The sequence below is a fragment of the Euprymna scolopes genome, chromosome 19 (assembly GCF_053919585.1).
Source record: "Euprymna scolopes isolate OS-2025 chromosome 19, ASM5391958v1, whole genome shotgun sequence".
In the NCBI taxonomy this organism is placed as follows: domain Eukaryota; kingdom Metazoa; phylum Mollusca; class Cephalopoda; order Sepiida; family Sepiolidae; genus Euprymna; species Euprymna scolopes.
The window spans coordinates 80075319-80096275 of NC_136500.1; the positions used below are offsets into that span (position 1 = coordinate 80075319).

Consider the following 20957-nt stretch of genomic DNA (forward strand, 5'->3'; position numbering starts at 1 on the left):
AATAAATATTTGAATAAATGTTACAATATTGAGTTAGGAAAGAAAAATATATAATTGTATCATCTATTTAAAGTATTTTTGGGTTGGCTTTTGGTTCTTAAGTTCTGGACTATTTTAGTGGGCGACAGAACCAAAAACAGCCTATCATGCCTTGACAGAGTACAAAATAGACTTCGTGGTTTAGTGGGGGATGCCCTTTTCTCTACCCTGCAACCCCTCTCCCACAGAAGAGACGTTGCGAGCCTATCCTTGTTTTATCGTTATTTTTATGGCAGGTGCTCGTCTGAACTCCAATCTCTGGTCCCCCCTCGCCAATCTTTCACGAAAAATACCCGTCTAGCTGAATCCACTGTGAAAAATTTCCCCCACTCTATATCTGTGCCTAAATCAAAACGCGGATTTCATGAACAAAGCTTCTTTCTTAGAACTGCACGCCTGTGGAACTCTGTTCCGTCTGCCTGCTTCCCTCCGGACTACAACTTGGATGTCTTCAAGTCTAATGTTAACAAATTCCTAATGAACCGCCCCCCTAATTAAACACTTCATCAAATCTCCTCACTAACGTAATGTACTTGCAATAACCCTTATCCCTGAGTGGCTTCCGGGCCTTGATAAGTGGTGATCACTGTGTAAAAAAAAAAAAAAAAAAAAAAAAAAACTCTAGGGGTGGGGTCTATCTGTGGATTTCTTTTGTCAAGCAGAAGCAAATCGCTAATTTGCATTTTACCTTTGCTTATATTAATTTCTGTAACTCCCTCCTCTCTTTAATATTTACAAATTCTAAATTAATAACCTTTCTTTCTCTTTACCTTCGTCTATTTCTCCAGTCAGGAAGATGTTTTGTATTCTCAGATTCTAGAAAATATCTTTCAACAGTTTTGTTTATCGCACTGTCCACTGACCTTGGTGACCCCAGCTGTAAACAATCTCAGCAGGGTCACAGGTCACACCAGTTATTTGAATATCTCCTTTTCTGTGGAATAATATTTACGAACTTGCTAAATTTAATAAATTTTTAGGTTTCTTTTTCCCTTTTCAATTTGACAATATTGTGACGTGTAAGAATGTACCAACAAGGCACAAATACAGTTATACTATTATATTCTTCAATTTAAAATAAGTTGTTCCTGGTGCTGATTTTTTTTTTTTTTTTTTTTTTTTTATCTAACCGCTAGACTTTAATTCTGTTTCTTGCTTCTCCAGTTGTAATAAAATGCAGAAATTTTAATTTTCTGAAGACCTGTTGCTGTCCAACTCTTTATTTAGTGCCCCTGCAAGCATTTCCCTTTATGTCTCTGTGGCAATGTGTACAATAGCAGGGTACATTTGGTATATAGCTCTAGAGATGAAGAGAGATAAGCTGCTGAGTGTGTGATTAATCTTTTCAATTTGTTCAGACAAGCATTTACATATTTGCCCTTTTTTTCCCCAAAATCAATGTGCCACCTAACAGCAGACCCAACCTCGATCTCTATTGATGAGTCCAAGAGGGATAACTGTGGATTCCTGCAAACCTTAAGCTACTGGGTCTAACACTTATATTGAGAAATAATAATGTAAAGTACTTTATATTTATGAATTCCATCATTCTGGATTGACTCGGACATTTGAATCCTTACTTCAGAAAACTTAATGATCATCATATTTGGTTTAACATTCGTCTTACACGTTAGCATCTATTGGACATTTTTAAGAAGTTGATTTCTAAAGAAGCCTACCTCTGACCAGGTCTTTAACTCTTTTTCACTGAAGTCCATTCCTATTTCCTCCCATGTTTTCCTTGGCCTTCCGCTGTGAACTGAACCTTCTATGTTTGTTCTACGTCTACCCACGAACTAAATTATCTCAAAAATTCTGAAAAGGAATAATATTATTCGCTTAAATGTTTCTTTAATTTATCGTATTATCTCATTTATTACAGTGGGCTGAAAAATGATCACGTTCCTGAAACGTTTTATCCTCTAAATGAAATAGACGATAACCATTTTCCTGTAAGATATCTTAAAATTGGTGAGTATTATTTCAGGTGAAAGGTTGCCTGTAAAAAAAAAAAAAAAATTTTCTCAAATTTCTAATATTTTCTTGTAACAGTTTTTCATTTATTTATAAATGATTATGACCATTTATATATATATATATATATATATATATATATATATATATATATATATATATAGGGAAAAGGGTGGCTTCATGGCTGGATTCGAATCTCATGAGCAGCAGGAATTATTACCTTACACTGATGATTGCGTAAGCATGAGACACTAATGTTTGTAGATATAAATGAATAATTATTTAATGTGTGTGTTAGTGATCTTGTTTGTCCGTTTGCAGAACAGTCTCTATCTATGATGTCAATTTTTGGACTACAGACTTTGAATTTGATATATAGGGGATTTGGATTTGTGGAACAAATTCAATTTAGTTTTTTACTGGTAAAAATAGGTTCTATGGGAGATCAAAATATTTTTCTTTTTAATTGTAACTTGGCAGGCATAAGTCAACTAAATGTGTTATTTCTATGCATTTGCAAATATACATTTATACATTTAACATTATTTTTCCAAGTCTTTATATGGATATGGACTTAGCTCAGATAACGAATAATGTTAGAAAGTTATATTTAAAAATTCATTTATTTATGATCCAATTATTTATTTAGATTACATTGTACATCGATTTATATAAATATATGCACACCTAACTTCATCAGTGTGGAGGATGATTGTTCTGCTGGTTACATAGTTCAAAACTCCAAACCCAAGTCAACATTTTAACTTGTGTCTGAACTCCTAGAACCACACAGCAGCCAACTTAAAAGGAAGAAAATGATGGTCTAGTTATGTCTTTACAAACGAACATACATAGAATGCTGTTATATAATTTTTTGTAGTTAGATTTTAAGCTCTTAATTCTCCAGCTGATATACATATATACTAGCAAAGTCCCAACCTTAACATTTGATAATAGTGTGCATCATCCTTAGGTCAGAGACCATCACTATCGGATTTGGTAATGATCGGTTCAGTGGTGTGAGCTGTAGAAAAGTATATATACATATGCTATGCCCTTGATCTTCACCTTGAAAAATAGTGTGCATCCCTAAGTGGGGGAGGGGGGTATCATCATGCCAAGTTTGGTCATGATCGGTCCAATTGTGTGGACTGTAGGAGTGTGTGTGTGTGTGTGTATATATATTATATATAATATAAAGCTGAATGTCTGTGTGTGTGTCTGATCACGAATAGCCTCCTATATGGTTGACTATTATAGAAAACTGATCACATATAATAATAGATGTATCGAGACACAGGAATGAGTATGTTTGATCTGGCATAATGATGATTCATTAAAATTGTGGGGTCTGCGTACGTGCCTGGTCCACAAAGTATGGAAATAAAAAATTTAAAAAGAAAAAAAAAAAACGTTTACAAGTGTTTTTGATATAGATGTACATAATACTTTGATATTTAAGTTTTAACTTAAATAGGGATGGTATAATAAAATTGTGGGGTCTGTGTTCGCGCCTGGCTTCCATAAAATGGAAATAGGCACAAACTTTTATAAAGACTTTTCATATCTATCTGCGTGAGTATACTTTGATAATTATGTTTCAGTTTGAAGAAATATGGTATAATAAAATTATGGGGTGTTCGTTCGCACCTGACCTCCATAGAATGGAAATATGTCACAAAGTTTAACAAGGTTTTTTAATATAGATCCACAGAATATTGTGATAAGTGTGTCAGTGTGAACAGGTCTGGTATAATAAATTATGGGGTTTATCTATTTTATTTTTACTTTCATCACATTTTGCTTTGGTTTTGATAACCCCAAATTTACCAGCCTTCCTTTTCATAACCTATCACTCTTTCATAAATCAAGAGTTCATTTTCTGTAGGCTGTTTTTGAACCCAGTCAACGACTGGTACTTTTGCTAGTGTGTGTGTGTGTGTGTATATATATATATTGCTAGTGTGTGTGTGTGCGCCCACGTACGCACACACACACAGGTTTATTAGAGTCTTTATTCTGATTCGTTAAATACTTTTTGAATAATTTATATTTTTGTTTCAGTCCCACTGCAAGCCTGGGGCCCCAGTTTTAATTTTAGTATTTGGTATATAGAAATCCGTGGCATTGATGATACGACTGCTGTAAAACCATGTCTCAACTGGTACAATATGGTAAGATGTTTTGATCATTATCACAAAGAGCCTTCAATAAGTTTCCAGACTTCTTTCGTATGGGCACTTTTATTGATAGTAAACACATGAAACTCTAGTTCCCTTCCAAGTAATCTCCTCTGGCTGCAATGCACTTGATGCACCGTTCCAACAACTTCTGGAAGTCCTCTTGTGTGAGCATGTCAGTGACCCTCGTCACACCTTTTTTTCATCTCCTCAATTGTCTCATAACGACAGCCTCTAAGGTATTCCTTGAGCTTAGGGAATAACCAAAATTCATGGAACAAAGTTTGAACTATAGGGAGGGTGAGGAGCTATCTTGATGCCGATCTTGGTCAAATAGTCTGTGAGACGGATGGAATTGTGGACTCCACCCTTGAGACAAACGTCTTAGATTCCTTGAGAATAATTGTGTGTATAGTTCCCACACTGACAGCAAACTATGTACGTATTGCCTCTATAAACACATGACGGTCCTTATCCATGAAATTCTTTATTTGGCCAATCAACTCTGATATTCCAATTTCCTTACGTCTCCCATATCTCTCATTATCTCTCACAGACTCCTTGAATCTCTTATGCCACTCAAGAACTGATGCTTGGTTTATGGAAGACTGTCCAAAAGCAGTCTGAAGCATTCCATACGTTTCTGTGGCATTTTTCCAAGTTTAGAACAGTTTTGCTGCATATTGTTTCTTCTAAAGTGTCCTCACGTCCAGATTGCATTTTTCACTAGCTGTGACAATCAGGCTTTAGTAAGGTGTATTCCAATTTCTGTTGTAGCTGTTCATTTGAATCTGAAATCATAAATATTAGTCGGTCATTTCATGTTATATATAGCAATAACATATTGTCTAGAGACTACAACAATTTTAAATACCTGCACAAAAAAATGTTTGGAAACTTATTTAAGGCACCTCGTATTTATGGATTATATAGATTTGAAGCACCCCCACACGGAACGAAAGTGACGCTTTTTTTTTTTTTTTTTTTTTTTTTTTTTTTCCACCAGATTTAAAATTTTTGCTTTTGAATCCTAACAATACACTTTCTTTTCCATCAAAGAAAAAATTTTTACTATTTACAAAAATTTTTTTGCATGTGTATACTCCAATCAAGGCATATTGCCACTTGAAACATAAGGGCCACTATTTGGGATTATGTCTAATGGGAAATTGAAAGTAGTTGAGCTGTGAGATATCTGTTCAAAATTTCTGCAGTCGGTCAAAAACAGGAAATAGGGAGGAAATTCCAAAGTCTATCCATCCGAGGTAAGAAATTATTAGAATAGAAGGCTTTTCAGCAGGTATTTAAACAGTAAAGGGGTGGGATTTTGCTGCTGGTCAGGTTAGTCATGTACGTTGCAGAGGCACAAGTGCTACAAGTTCATCAGAGCAGATTTCATTAAAGTACTTATAAAACGGACACAGGGATGCAACATTGCGGTGATGAGACAGAGGTTGGAGCTTAACCGATAGTGCAAGATCTATTAGCTTTGAGACTATTTTTTTTTTTTTTTTTTTTTTTTTTTTTGACTGTTTAAGAGTGAGATTAGTGGTAGATGTTCTAGCGAAAATGTGGCAACAATACTCTATGCATGGACGAATCGTGGCTTTGTAAAGATATAGGATACTCTCGGGTATGAGTAATTAAAAAAATGTGTGTGTATGCCAAAACATGCTTGTCAATAACTTGTTTTTCTAACTTTGCCATTAAACTTGTAAGCAAATAGGGGAACTCTAAATCAGGATGAAAGTTGATATTGCTTTAGTCTGGAAGGATTTCAGATAAGTCAAAGACATTATTAAAAAAAAAAAAATAATAATTGTGCAGAGATTGTGTCTTTAGTTACTTGTCTTTCTATGAGAACGGAATTAGAAACATGGTCAGTTTTTAAATGTAGGGTGTATTTTTAAAAAATTTTATTTATTTTTCACATGGTGGTCACCACTTATCAAGGCCCGGAAGCCACTCGGGGATAAGGGTTATTGTGTGTACAGTAATCAATGGGATAGTATCGTAGTAATCGTTAGTATTGAAGATTTGATAAAGTGTCTTAACGGGGCGGTTCATCAGGAATTTGTTTATGTTGGACTTGAAGACATGAAGTTTTAATCAGGTGGAAAACAGGCAGACGGAAGAGTTCCACTGGCGTGCACTTCTAAGAAAGAAGTTTTGTTCATGGAATCTGTTTTGGTTTTGGCAGAGATAAAGAGTGGGGAAAATTTTTGACAGTGGTTTCAGCTAGACGGGTGTTTATTGTGAAAGATTGGCAACGGGGGACCAGAGATTGGAGCTCAGACGAGCACTTGCCATGGAAGTAACGGATGGAAGTAAATTATTTGTTTAAATTTTGCAAATTTTTTTCAAAACTGTCCTTGATCAGGAACAAAATGTAAGTAGTGTTTTGATACTGCACTTCATTTTTTTTTTTTTTTTTTTTTTTTTTTTCTCCTCAATCAGTGAAATAAAAATCCTTCTAAACTGACACAATTTTCATCCTGATCTAGAATTCCTCTTTTTTGGAGAGCTGGATTTTCCCTACATTAAAAACTAGCTTTTTGTCCAGTTTACTCTAGTGGGCAGGCATTTTTCAGTTATAAATGTTTTTTGTTTATAAATATTTGAGATCGGATTATAATGTAGCTACCCCCAAAAGGAGGCACTGCGAATTGGAAGAAAAATATAAATTGTCTCTGTCCAGACGGATTTCTCCTTAACATACATACGAAAAAAAAACTAACATAGAATAGTTTTAATTAAAATAAAAAAGTTTTTGCATATTATCAATCTCTGCTTAAATTCAATGGCAAAGTTATAAAATACTTAGTTTTATTTCTAAGAATGTTTTTGTTGTACATACATTTTTAATTAAAAAAAAAAAAAAACTTCAAATAAAATGATTTTGTTTTTATAGTAAAACTTTTTCCTTTTAATAAAAATCTGTGATGAAAAACTTACAAAAGTGCGTATTGTTTTGTTTCAACTGGATTTAAAAAACTTTTGAAAATTTAGTCTTACTAAAAAGTATTCCTTCGGTTGCTGTTCATTTTGGGGCGTGCTTGAAATTCTATGTGATCCTTATTAACTAATTAAGGGGCTACAAGTCTGTTAATATATTCCAACACAGATCATTCATTTTAATAAGTATAGATTGACCCAAAAGATGCCACCAATGGAATTGTTAATAAAATTCACATTCTTTTCTGTAATCTAACTTTATTGGTAGAAATAAACCTCAGGCTATGCCTGACTTGTCCACCAAGTTTCAGTCATGAATGTCCAGCAGTCTTTACTTTATTGCCATTCAATGATATGCTCCAAAATGTGCACCTCTGCATTGCAAGCATACATATTAAGTATTAATTCCATTTCGGATCACACCTGCTGAGAAGACTATCATGAAAGTGCTGCTGCAATCACTTTAATGAATCATTTGAAATGTGAAGAGTTACACCATTTGCTGAACCACTTTCAATCTTACACAATACCTCTTCGTTTTCCTCAAGACTTAACAAGCATTCAGTATTTATTGATCAGTACAGACGTTCACGTTTGGAACATATTAAACCATAATAAAACAAAGACTGTTGGACATTAATGATTATAAGCGTACGTCTATTTGTAACAAATATCGTTGGCTTGCAGTAAAGATTGAATTTTACTAATGTTTCCATAGTTGGCATTTTGAGAGATGTTACATTGTACTTGTTAAACTCTCTGTCAAATATCTTTCAATTTAAAAACGGCAATTCGGGTTTTTCCTATTGGTTTGATAAATTAAAAATATTTTTTAAGGGAGGTTTTATAATTTTTAAATGGTTTGAATTAAAATTTTTAATTTTAAAATATAAAAATGTCTGTCACGAGTTCATATTTTGAGTAGAATGACCGTATACTACTGGCTAAATATTCTATTAAATTTGGATTATTCGGACTACTATTCTTATCTTTGTTTATCATTTTCACGTTTTGGATGTTTGTACCTCCAAACTTCAAGTGTATCTTCGAACTTTGGAATTTTCAGGTTTTGGTTTGAAATTCCATATTGGTTTCAAAGTTTGATATAAAGATTCCAAGTTCCAAAAAATGTACCCAAAGAACATCCAAGATAATATTGGATGAAACGTGAAAATAACAATCATGTTTCTTTGGCTTTGGAACAAAGTGTAGTATCTGTCACGATGCTACAATTAGTCTATTCTGTCTTTGGTCAGTGAAGAAGTTTTTCTAAACAGACAATTTTTCTTTTTGTTTCAATCTAAAAGTGCTTCCTTTTGGGCAAATAAATTTCTTCACATTAACTTTTCCCTTTCTGGTACCAAAAGAAAGATAAATTCTATCTATGATTAAATGCCTTGTTTTTGTTTAGCCTGTAGGTTCCTGTGCAGTCAAAAAGAATAAAGGAAAAAAATGGCCACTTTTTCTCTTTATATGCTTGGCATATTGTCACCTAATATGCAAATGAGATGCTCCCAATTTGAAATAAAAAGCCTAATTTTGCAGGAACTGTTGATTTTGGAGTTGGGTTTGTAGTAGCAAAACTTGTCAGCAGTGCGTTGTTTTGGAATAACAAGGTTTTTGGCATCAGTGTCGAATTATCACTTGGAAATGTAGAACTTGATTGTTTTAATTACGTCTTCATAGGTAGGCAAATTAATAGGAGCAATCAAGATGACAGCAGTAGTTTGAATAATGCAAATTAGTAATCCTCATCTCAAGAATTCCAAAACCTAATTTTGCTTAACGTTTTAGCATTTACTGTGATGTAATCTCATTGCAATGTTTATATTTTTTATTCTCTAGTACCGAGAACGAGAGGCAATCCGACTATGTCTGAAACACTTTAGACAACATCATTATAAAGAAGCATACGAAGCATTACAGAGGAAGACGAAAATTGCTTTAGAGCATCCAATCTTAACTGACCTTCATAACTTGTTAGTAAGTAACAATCATTATTTACTTTATTGGCTTTTTTATATCTAAATCATATAGACATTTAGAAGCTAAACAATGTGTGTTTATGTATAAAATATTTGAGTTTCTTAAATATTGGAAGTATGCTCCATAATCATAGAATCAACATTGTTTTGTTTCTAATTCTGTATATTATAAAAGTGAACTTGTGTGTATGTGGAACAGTCTCTACCAAACTACTCAGTTAATTTTTTGTCTACAGATTGAAACTTGATATATAGGGAATGGAATCAATTCGATTTGGTTTTTAACCAGTGAAAATAGTTGGTATGGGGTCAAAATTGAAAAATTTTAACTTGGCTGGCATAAGTTGACTTATGTATCCCTTTACACATGCACAAATATACTATAGATTTAAGTTGGTTATTTTGTAAAATTTTGATATGCATGTGGACATGGTACAGATGATAGATAATGAATAACATTGGAGACTTAAATATGTTTTAGTTTCGATTCTAGTTGATGACACATAAGTTTTTTTTTTAATTTTGGAAATCACTATTACAATATTAGGTACAATATAATAATACATAGAGAATTAGCTCTTTAATAATAAAGACGAAATCTGCATAAATTAAAATATATTAAGCATATTTTACGACCAGGCAATACCAGGTGGCCTCTTAATTCAAAATAATTTTAAGTTCATAATATTTTTAAGAAGAGGGACTAAATTTCAATTTCTAATAGCACTGCCAACATGCAACCTTGCAGACTAACTTTTAATCTCAAGTCTGGCAGATATTTTTACCGAATAAGAAAATAGTGTCTTCAGTAGATGTAAAAAAAAAATATGATTATGATCTATGTCTATGCCGAAAATTAAGAAACTTTAAATATTTTATTTTAAGATAAAAAAAACACATTTAGTTTCTAAATTCAAGATATTTTGAAAAAGAGGGACTGTATTTTGATATATAGAAATATATATTGATGAATATGCTATATTTTTTTTTAGATCTTTATTTTTTTATTTATTTTCTTTTTTTTTTTTTTACTGGAGGAGGGATCACAATTTGTCAAGGCCCGAAGGCCATACAAGGATAATGGTGAATGTCAGACAGCCAGTGAAACAACACCATGATTATTGGTGAAACTTGGGTAGTGTTTGTTAATTTGAGAGGACAGCTCAACAAGAACAGTTTTGGGAGATAAACTTTGCTCATGAAATTTACGTTTAGTTTTAGGCACAGATAGATAAGAAGGGAAATCATTAGCAATTGTGTGACCCGATGGGGACCGAGTGATGCCGAGTCAACACGAATTCAGAGGAATTTGCACGCCTGAATTCTGATGATGGTTTGATGTTGTTTTAAACAGAAATGTCTATGGGATTTTGTCAGAAAGAGAAAAAACAAATAATTGTTTTTATCTCATTGTCGTTATATATGTTAACAACGAAAAGGTTGTTTTTAAACCCTCTGTTGAGCGATATGAAGAGATCTAGATATCTTAGCTAACAGCTTGGAGTGGGGGTCGGGGGTTAGGGTCGCCGCCGAGCGTTGTTCGACCGGGGCGACTAATCACCCCTAATTTGATAATAAGTTGAAACACCTCAGTGCAAATGGGGGTTAAAAATTGGGTAGAGATAAGTTCGAGAGAAGGAGTAGAAATTTATAGGATAAAAATAAAAAAAAGAGAGGGAGAGGAAAAGAAAAAGAAAGAATAACTCCAAAAAGGCAGAGGGAGGAATTACCGATTTGATAAAAACGAGACACTTGACTAATTGGGGTCTTCTTTTCGCTTGGACAGTTGATCCCTTCCCGTGGACTGATGGTAGATGAAGAACAGAGAACTTGGTAAAGGAAAGAAAACTGCCAGCCCCCTAAGTTGCATGACTAGGCCAGTGTGTAACTATTATTTGTAAAGTCAAAGAATAATCAATTCTATGTTAAGAAAAACCAATTAAGTTTTGACTTTCTTTTCTTTAATTGGAAACGCCATTGTGAATGCAATATATTTCTCTGATAGCCCAGGTGATGTTTGGAAGCTGATTTGAAAGCAGAACCGGAGAGCGACCGACGACTAAGACGAATTCGACCACTAGACGAAAATATGGGTGATGCCACAGGTATCGGCTACAGGTGCATCTCAACCACGAGCCTATGCACCTGAGCTGCCCTGTAGGGGTTACAATTGTAGCTAGACGAGTGTCTCCAAATATTTTATAGGGGAGAGGTGGGGGCATAAATAGAAGCACATTTGAGCACCTGCCATGAAAATGATAGCCTCACTACTTCTCTTGCAAGAAAGAAGATGGAGGAGAGGTGAAGTAGGTTTCAAAGCCAGTTTTGAACCGTCACGGCAGGAAAAGGTGTTCTTAGCAACTCCTTTTCAGATGTGACAATAGTACTCCATGTTTTGGCTCTTCATCATTTGGTGGGGATGAAAATAAGTCTGAATGCCATTTATTGCTTATTTAGTTTCATAATTTATATGGCATAATCACGTTGACACACTGGTTCTCATCAGATCACCAAAGTTAAGCAATGTTGAGCTTGGCTAGTACCAGATGGGTGACCGTTTGGGAATTCTAGGTAGAGCGCTGTATGTTCTCTCTACTTATCACGACATTGTTTCCAGTCGTCCTGAACCTCCACTTGCCAACGCAGACTCGGGAGAGGTGTGGTTGGAGATGGCACAACTCTTGTACAGAAATTCCTAGCACAGGCATCCTTACTGTGCGTATCTATAGTCTGTCAAAACTGAAGGAAGCTTTTTAGTTTAATAGTTTATATAGACTTTACAATTAAATGAAAGTGATTGTCTGGAAAAGCGTCATGTGAAACTAGCAAGACTCGCTAACCATCTAACCTTTCTGTACAGATGCAGAGACTTAAAACTCATACCAGCAGGGTTGACATTACAAACAACAGTGGATTCCAGGAAGGCACGTAGAGTCGCGGAAACTATGTCCCAGAGCCTAGCTGGAGTCCGAACACAGTACCCTCGTAATAATAATAAAGGGTTGGGTTTGAGACTCCTAACAGATGGTTCCCCAGTTTGATACAAAACACCTGATAAAGGCCGGAGGACAAAACGGCCGAAACGTTGTGACTATAACAACCAAGATGAGGAAGTCAGTCCAACAATCTCAATAAATAAATGGAAGTGATTGGAAAATCTGCTTTTCACGCTAACCCGAATGAACAATATCTAAATTTAAAAAAAAAATTATTCGTTGTTTGACCCTGAACTGGCACACATTTAGTCGGGGGTGGGGGTCTGTTTTGTTTTTTCTAACTAAAAAAAGAATCGCTCTGATTTTCTGTTTGGCTTCCTCATTCCTTGAGGAATATATAAAAAGTGTGTGTATATATATATATATATATGTGTGGGAAGGAAAAGAGATATGGAAATGTTCATATAAATGTATTACACTTTTGCCGTGGTAGCCCTGCTAGTCTTCTATTATATAAAGGGCAGTTGTTTGTGTATTTGTATGCCCAGCTAAAAATCCAAAACTACTAAATAAAGATCCATAAAGTTGGTATTGTCTTGACTAGCATTGCTTCTGATGTATAATATCTAAAATTTAGAAATATTCTGTGAGGGATAGCTTTGGTATATGAATTACATTATGATTATTTTTAAGCACAGGGTTGGGCAGTAATAAAGAAAGGTTTTAAGGAGAGAGAGGTATAGATGAGATTATATGATCACGGGCAACACCAGGTAGCCCTGCTAATTCATACATAAAAGTAAATGTAATAAACAATTTCTGCTTTTTTAATCCAGGTGATGAAAGGTGATTTTGATGCATGTGAAAGAATGATTACCTGTGCTGGTGAAGGTAAGCATTTTGCATATATTATTTATATTCACTGTTTCATTCCAATAATTCTTCTCTTCTCTTATTTTTGGATTAAAAAAAAAATAATTAACTCTTAGCTAATTCTTTTTCGTGAAAATTTGCTTAGGAAGTCTGTCTTTTAGTGTAAGTCCGATTCTTTTTTTCCCTACCAAATTTAGAAAAGGCAGATTTCTGCTTAAATTGCTAGAGACTCTCATCGATGCTAGTTCTCAGCTTTTTTAATTTTTTTTTTTTTTTAGCAAAGTTCATATTTTATTTAATAAGAAAAAGCTGATTTTCCCTTTTATGACAATTCTCTCTGAAAATGTTAATTTTGCTGTGCAGCAATTCATGAGTTCGATGACTTTGGTTTCCCCAAAGAATGACTTCCTGTTTCCTTCCCTCACGTACTTGGTGCTTTTCTCTTAATTTTGATTTTCTTAATTGAAACTAATTGATGTTGTTTAGATAAAGTGTTTTGTTTTTTTGTTTTTTTTTATGCTGTGCTGCCCATTACACACACACACACACACACACACACACACACACACACACACACACACACACACACACACAGGGGGGCCATGGCTCCCGAATTGTGAACTTATCTCTATTTCAACTTTTTTTTTTTTTCAGCTGCAGACTGAACTACTTTTTTCTTAATTTGGGTCATTTGTTTTTATTTGAAAATTTTACAAAGCCAATTCACAACTACATTTTCATATCCCAAATTCTTGTAATCATAAAGGCATGATAACATAAGTTTTGTCACAAAGTATAAAGCAACAATCATCACATATGAACACGGGAACATATTTCTATTCATCATCACTAAAAGATGAAGGCAGCAGCTTCCTAAAGTAACGATATAATACAGATAGGACACAAATTACTCAGTCATTCATTCATACATACATGCACATGGAGATATTATAGCAGATTACAATGGTTGTCCTTAACATACATAAATGGATATTACTATTGATATTGGTTATTCCCCATCTCTGTATTAATCGATGAGGTCACCACCATTTCATCTAGTTTATCAAAGAAGATAACAAGGAGGCAAACAAACAAGATCTACAAAGTTTCAGAAGATTGTTAACATCCATTTTTTTTTTTTTTTTTTTTTTTTTTTTTTTTTGTGGTGTTCAGAAATGACCATTCGTCATACTAAGCTTGACCTTGTGTCAGACCCAGCCTACGAGGCGGTTATTTATTAAAATTAGACTTTTTCATTTCAAATAATCTATGCACAATAACTTCTCCGTAATAAGGACATAAGACAAGTGTAGTTTCTTCATCTTTTTATTAATCGTGTCTAAAGGAAACAATACAAATAGGACACATATTGTTCATTCATACATATACATACTACATGGAGATATTACAGTGGTTGTCCATGACATATATCTATGCTTATTTGATACAGTAGAATGGTATAATTATGTCAGTGCAGCATTACTTTGCAAATCTAACATGTCCTCCACCTGTCTCTACCGTCTCCAAAACATCTGATGAATAAGGTATGTAACTTAATTTATCAGCGCTAAATAAATTTTCTAGAAAAGAGAAACCTGAAGTAGCATACATGTGTAAGTTCATATGAAAGTGGTTACAAAAAATTATACAAAAGTCATGAATAAATTAGACACAAGGTCATTCAAAAGTGGAGAGGTTGGTCTATAGTAATCCTTGTCACTCTACCGTTTTAATTGACCAAACTATTCTGAACTAGTCTTCAATCACTATAATATTACATTCACTCCAGAGATCATCTTACTTAAGTCTCAAATTGATTTTTTTTGTTTTTAGTAAATATTACACTTTGATCTTAGCTAAAAGACCAAGTAACCATAAAAGTAATTAAGCTGTTAGAATGGTGAATTACATTTTTCCAGCATAGTAAAAGAATAGGATTGAGTCTGGTTAAAGATAAAGAGTTATAGAGAAGGATGGTAAAAGGTGGAGAGAGAGAAAGATACAGTAACTCTGGAAGAGAGAGGGAGAAATAGAAATTATTTCACTTCTATTTAATTTTATATGGTCCCAAGCAACGCCTGGTTAGTCCTGCTTGTTTTCTATTATATAAAAAGCAAAATGTTAGTGTGTGTTTGTATGTCTGCCAAAAACTTTTGATACACACAACGAACACTGATAAAATTGGTACTGTTAGAAAGATCGATCTCTCGGATGACAAATATGTAAAAGTAAGCCAAAAAGATTTATTCTTTGACCATCGACTGGGTCATTTTTTGCAAGGAAGGGTCAGTTTTTGCGTCAACATTTTTGCAAAGTAATAACATGTTTAAAACGCATTATTTTGAAAGCCCATGACATCACAAGTGCGCCATGGGTGAGACAGCTAACATGGTTGCTTTTTTTTCACCTCCTTTTCCTCCTTCACGTTACAGGTTTGAGCCTGGCTACTGTGGTTAATTTTTTGCACATGAGCACTCGCTATTATTTTAGTTTTTTTTTTTGGGGGGGGTGCTCAAATAACTTACTTTACCACCTCGCCACATCTGGACAACGCTGGGCACAACATGCTAGTCTATTATATAAGGAGCGAATATATTATGTTCGTATGTCCAGCTAAAGCTTGAAAAATACACAACAAATGCCTACAAAGTTGATATTTACTCAATTTGTAACCTGGATGTATATCTAAAATAATTTTTAATTCATTATAGTCAAATAATGATTTTTATATCATTTAATGTTATCAAGACAAACACATCTTTTAATAGTCTGTAGTCTCTTTGCCAGACGCTAAGGGGAAGTAACTTTGACTTTTTTCCACATTTATTTCCCGACTACGGTGTGTGTCCAAAGAGAGGAATGGACTGTGAAGAAGAAAGGATGTGAAGAGGAGAGAGAGATAGAAGTTACTTTTATTACATGCTGGGTAGCCCTGCTAATAATACTATCAATCTAGACATTATGTTCAAAGCTCTCAAAATACAAACTAGAATTGTTCACCTGATAATATAAAATGGTTATCCTAATTTATTTGCCTCCCCATGAAGAAAGTTTGGCACAAGATCAGTTTATAATGTGGTAAAAGTCCAGCTCCCCAAAAAAGGAACACTCTGGATTGGGACTAAAATAAAAATTGCCTCAGTCTTTAAGAATCTTTTCTTCACTGAAGATGAAGTGTTGTATCAGAACAGATACTACACTATTTTCCTAGCCAAAAAAGGCTAGATATGTTAGTTCTTCTTTGCTTGCATCATATTACTGAAGATTTTTTTTCTTTTTCTTTCAAATTGGTAGATGGCCTTTTTCATCATTATATTAGCCAGCAGGATTACAAGCCTAAATGGACACCAATTGAACCGGTCAGCAAAGGTAGGCAACCATTTTGCTTTTGTTTTTCTAGTAATCAACCTGCTTTTCTTTTTTTTTTTTCTTTTTTTTTCTTTTTTTTTTTCTTTTTTTTTCTTTTTTTTTTTTTTTCCTCTTCTCTATCATAAGCGTTTATTAGTGAGCTGGGGAAACTAAGATTCAATCCTTGATCAAGTCGTACTAATGGTTTTAAAAAAAATTGTACCTGATTCCCTCTTTTCATTTCCTTGCTGAATACAGTATGTTGCTAGTCCTGTGCAGTTCTAGGAGGTTTATCCTCCCAGATTTTATGTTTTTTTTTGAGAAGGGATTTATTGCTAATCGCCTGAGGTATCCCTACCAGGGAATTCCAACAGGGTTGCCCAGGCACTTTTATGATTCCACTTTTCTGCCCTTTGTGTCACATCTTCCCGTCGTGGGAGGGACATAAATACCTTCCGTTTTGCTAAACACTCAGCATTATAAGGTAAGGACTAAGGATAAGTGGAGTAATCCTAGGAAAAGAAGTGGTGCCCTCCCCTATATTCTCATTGCCTTTGACTATGGTTGACCACTTACTGTTGAAAATGATTCAGTGCATATGATTTATTGAACACAAGTATCCATCTCGGTTGTACATTTTTCTCACTAATATTGTTGAATAAATGACCATGATGGATCCAGTAGGATTTTAACACTAATGTTCAATGACTCGGGTAGTTTATTTACAGGGTGACCCAAAAAAAACATAAAGTATATCTAGAACATATGCTGTAGAACGGAGAAAAAAGGCCAAAGACCCTTGTGTTTTGATGTGATGTTTTGAATATAATAAACTAGTTATGACCAAAGTTTCATTTCATTCGGACAAAACACTAAGAAATGGGGCCTGTTGGGGCCCGTTTTTTTTGGGGGGGGGGGTCACCCTGTATAATTGAGGGAATAATATAGCTTTCTATTTTTTCCAGTTATATTAGTGTTTATTGCTCTTTTTTATATTGTGGTTATATAAAAATGAATACAAATTCTAGAAGATTTTCTTGTCTATTTAGTACGAAAATAAATTTTAAATTTCCATTAATCAAAAAAGCAGAAGTTGAAGTTGTTAGATGGAATTTTCAATCTAGAAAATAAACATTTAAAAGAAATTGATTTTTTCTATTTATTTTTTAGGAAATAACTTTTGGATAAAAAGTTATTTCCCTTGCCCTCCAAAAGATTTTGAGCAGAATTATACCCCTTCCATTCCATTAGCCCACATTTTGGAATAACCTTCAATAGACATATTGTACAGCAACAATAATTATATCCTCATCATAAAGTAATTTTTGTTTAAAAAAAATGTTATTTATTGATCTATAAAGAATTGTTTTTCTCCCAATTTATTCTTCATATTCATTTCTTATCACTCACAAACACCATATTACCTCAGAAAAAGAATTTTTCCCCCCTTTTATTTCAGGTTTTTAGCCATATATAATTAAGAAATATCATATCCACAAACCAAGTAGAAAAAAATGAAATTTAAAATTGGTTCATAGTTTTTTGTTGATATAAATTTTTAGACTTAGTCAAGCATTTCTAGAAGAAATTCTATCTACAGGTAAGTTATGTTAAAGTTTGAAATATTTTTAAATGTCTACACATTTAAGAAACTTTGAGGTTTGATAAAAGAGAAATAGTCTACTGGTTGACATCTCCTGGTTTTGAAATTAGAAATAGGTATACAATGTTTATCAAAAAACTTTTACCCAATGTTTTTAACTAGGATGTTTTTTTGGAGGTGGGTAATAAATTTGTTTCATTTTTATGAAGTATTAATACATAATAAAATCAAGCCTGTTTTTATAATTAGAAATTTTTTTACTTTTACAAATAATTCAAAAAAAATTTTTTTTTTTTTTTTTTTTTTTTTTTTAATACTTTACCTTTTTTAATAGTATAATAGTTTTTTTTTTATAAACAAGTACCCCCGTTGCAGCCAGATGGCTGTATATTATGAAAGAAATATGAGTAAGTACAGTGTATTTACACAACCAATATTTACAAAACTAAAGTTAGCAATTATTTTTTTGTCGGTTCTCCTGCAGGAGATGTCTCCTTGAACTACTTTAACAAAAAAAATATTGTATTTTGAACCAATATTAACGAAAAAAAAGAGATACATGGGTATTTAATGACCAGTGGTCTAAACTGACCAGCCTGGTCGAATCAGAAAGTCCACTTTTTATTTTAATCAGACAGAGAAAATGAAAGTAATTAGTTTTAAAAAGTAAAAAAGAAAATATTTTTTCAACCAATATTAATGAAAAAAAGTATGATATACATGGGTAAAAGTATTATTTTATTTAATGACTAGCGGGGGTACCCGGCGTTGCCTGAGTGTTTGTTTCCGGGACGGGGGGGGGAGTTTTAAAAAATGTTATGGTAGGTAAGTAGGAAGGATCAAACCCAGAGTCATGAGTAAAAGTAGGAAAATAAAGTGTGAAAAAAAAACAAAAAAAAAAACATCTGCAACCATAACAGTTCGACCACCAAGAAAAGTCCATTCCAGTTGTTTAGGAAAAAAAAAAGCGACTACGGTAGGTCGGCGCGAACGTGAAAATAATATGTGAATTGTCCAGCACGCTAACCACTACGCCACAGAGCACTGTAGCTTAGTTTAGTGATTTTAAATAACTTCACATGAAAGAACTACGAAGCCAAACCGGTGTTCTCTTAACTGTTCCTTGTGAACGATCCCCAAATGGTGTTAAGTGGTGACAGGGGGAGGAGGAATTTTTTAGAGAGAAAATATTTTACCACTTCCATTGATCTTAACCGATTTTGGCCGTGACTTCTCAGCAGAAAAAGTATAGAAATCTAAGATTATCGAGGAATTTGAGAAATAATAAGCCTATAACACACCTCAGATATTGTTCTGCCGTTTGTGCATATTATATTTGCATGAAATATCTTGATTTTTAATCCTATTAATGTCAAAATCAGACGGGGGGGGGGAAAAAATGAGTTCATTTTATTTATATAGAGATTAGTGGTCTAAACTGACCACCCTGGGCAAATCAGAGAAAGTCCATTTTTTTTTTTTTTTTTGTAATCAGAGAAAATGGAAGTATTTATTTTTTTAAAGTAAACAAAAAAAATCTTGTATTTTTCAACCAATATTATTTACTGCTACTCCCACCGATTTAATGCCTCTCACCACCACTTTGCCTAACGGCTGCTGATGCTACTCCCACCGATTTAACACCTATCACCACTACTACTTTGCATTTATTTTGCATTTCCATACACCAAACATGGGTATAAATACCACTAAAACATCCGCTGGGTCATAAGCTTCATTTTGGTATCTAAATTGCCTGGGTGGGTTGCCTGTAGGCTGACTTAAACCACGTCACACACACAGACAGTACAGAAATTTATAATAGGATAGAAATTTAACAAAATATAAACATTGAACATAGTAATAATGTGTCCAATACAAAGTATTCTTAAAGTTCTTTTATTGAACACCACTAGAGATATTTCTATAGATGATTGTGGAAGTTTTCTTGTTGAAAATTATGAGGAACTTTTTTTTTTTTTTAATTTTTATTTTTTTTTTTGATAAACATTGCTTGTCTATTTCTAATTTTGAAACCAAGTAGATTTAAGTTTTTTTTTTTTTTTGCATTACAAATAAATGTTTACATCAAAATAGCACAAGTTTGCTTTTTTTGCTACATTCTGATGATTTTTTTTTCTTTTTTTTTTTAGGTAACAACACTACGTTTGACCATCGGCCTGGTATGAGAGGTGGTCATCAGATGTGTATAGATCCCCTCACAGGTAAGTTATTTCAATAAAATATTCTTCACCTTAAAGCTGCATAGTTATAAGTTGGCTATAAAATCTTTATGCAAAAAAAAAAAAAAAATGGCTTCATACATTCCCTATGTTTTGGTATATTATATACTATTTTTCAACTCTACAAAATCTAAGAGAAAATGGATATTGTAACATTGGAGATAGCATTAAAAATGAATGAATAAAAAAGGATAATAGACAGGAGGAAGAAAATAGAGATGAACAGTGACAATGTGTCGAGGATGAAATCAATTTGTGATGACCTACTTAACAGAATCAAATATACTTTTAGCAAGACTTGTATTATACCAAAAAATGCTTGGACCCTAAATAATGTGTAAAGGGGCGTGGATACTGAAATGGTTCAAAAACATGCTGCTATATTAAAAACTGACAATACAACTTAAATTATAGGTTCAGAAATTTTTTCTTGGCTCAAATTTTTGATACAATTAGATTTTCCTGTAGTTTAAGTTCTGTTAAAATTGGAGGCAATACGTTTTTCACTGGAGATACAACCTATGAACTTTTTTTTTTTTTAAATACAAACATATATTAGGTTGTTTACAAAAATGAGATTTCAGAAGCAAACTTTTATTCTGGAATGCATTTTATAGATGGTCAGACACCATTAAAATACTGATATCAAGTGCCTTAGATATTTCTGATACTTTGAGGTGAATTTAATAATTGCTTTCAAATTAATCTTTCCCTTGATTATCTCGAGTATTCACAGAAAGAATTTCCTTAAAGTGCAGCTTGTTCAACACTTGAAGCCAGACGATTTTCAAACACGAGTTCAATATGCAGTTCAAATACAA

At 33.4% G+C, this 20957-nt stretch overlaps 1 protein-coding gene across 1 annotated transcript in view; it reads left to right on the plus strand.

Annotated features, from left to right (window-relative positions):
* Positions 1-20957, plus strand: part of LOC145239781 (muskelin-like) — a gene marked incomplete in the record, with an annotated part of 94653 nt that overhangs the window by 26399 nt on the left and 47297 nt on the right. Inside the window, 6 exon segments of the mRNA XM_080103257.1 lie at positions 1922-2010; positions 4078-4187; positions 8994-9131; positions 12906-12960; positions 16237-16311; positions 20047-20118. Of these exon segments, the coding sequence (XP_079959383.1) occupies positions 1922-2010; positions 4078-4187; positions 8994-9131; positions 12906-12960; positions 16237-16311; positions 20047-20118 (539 nt within the window).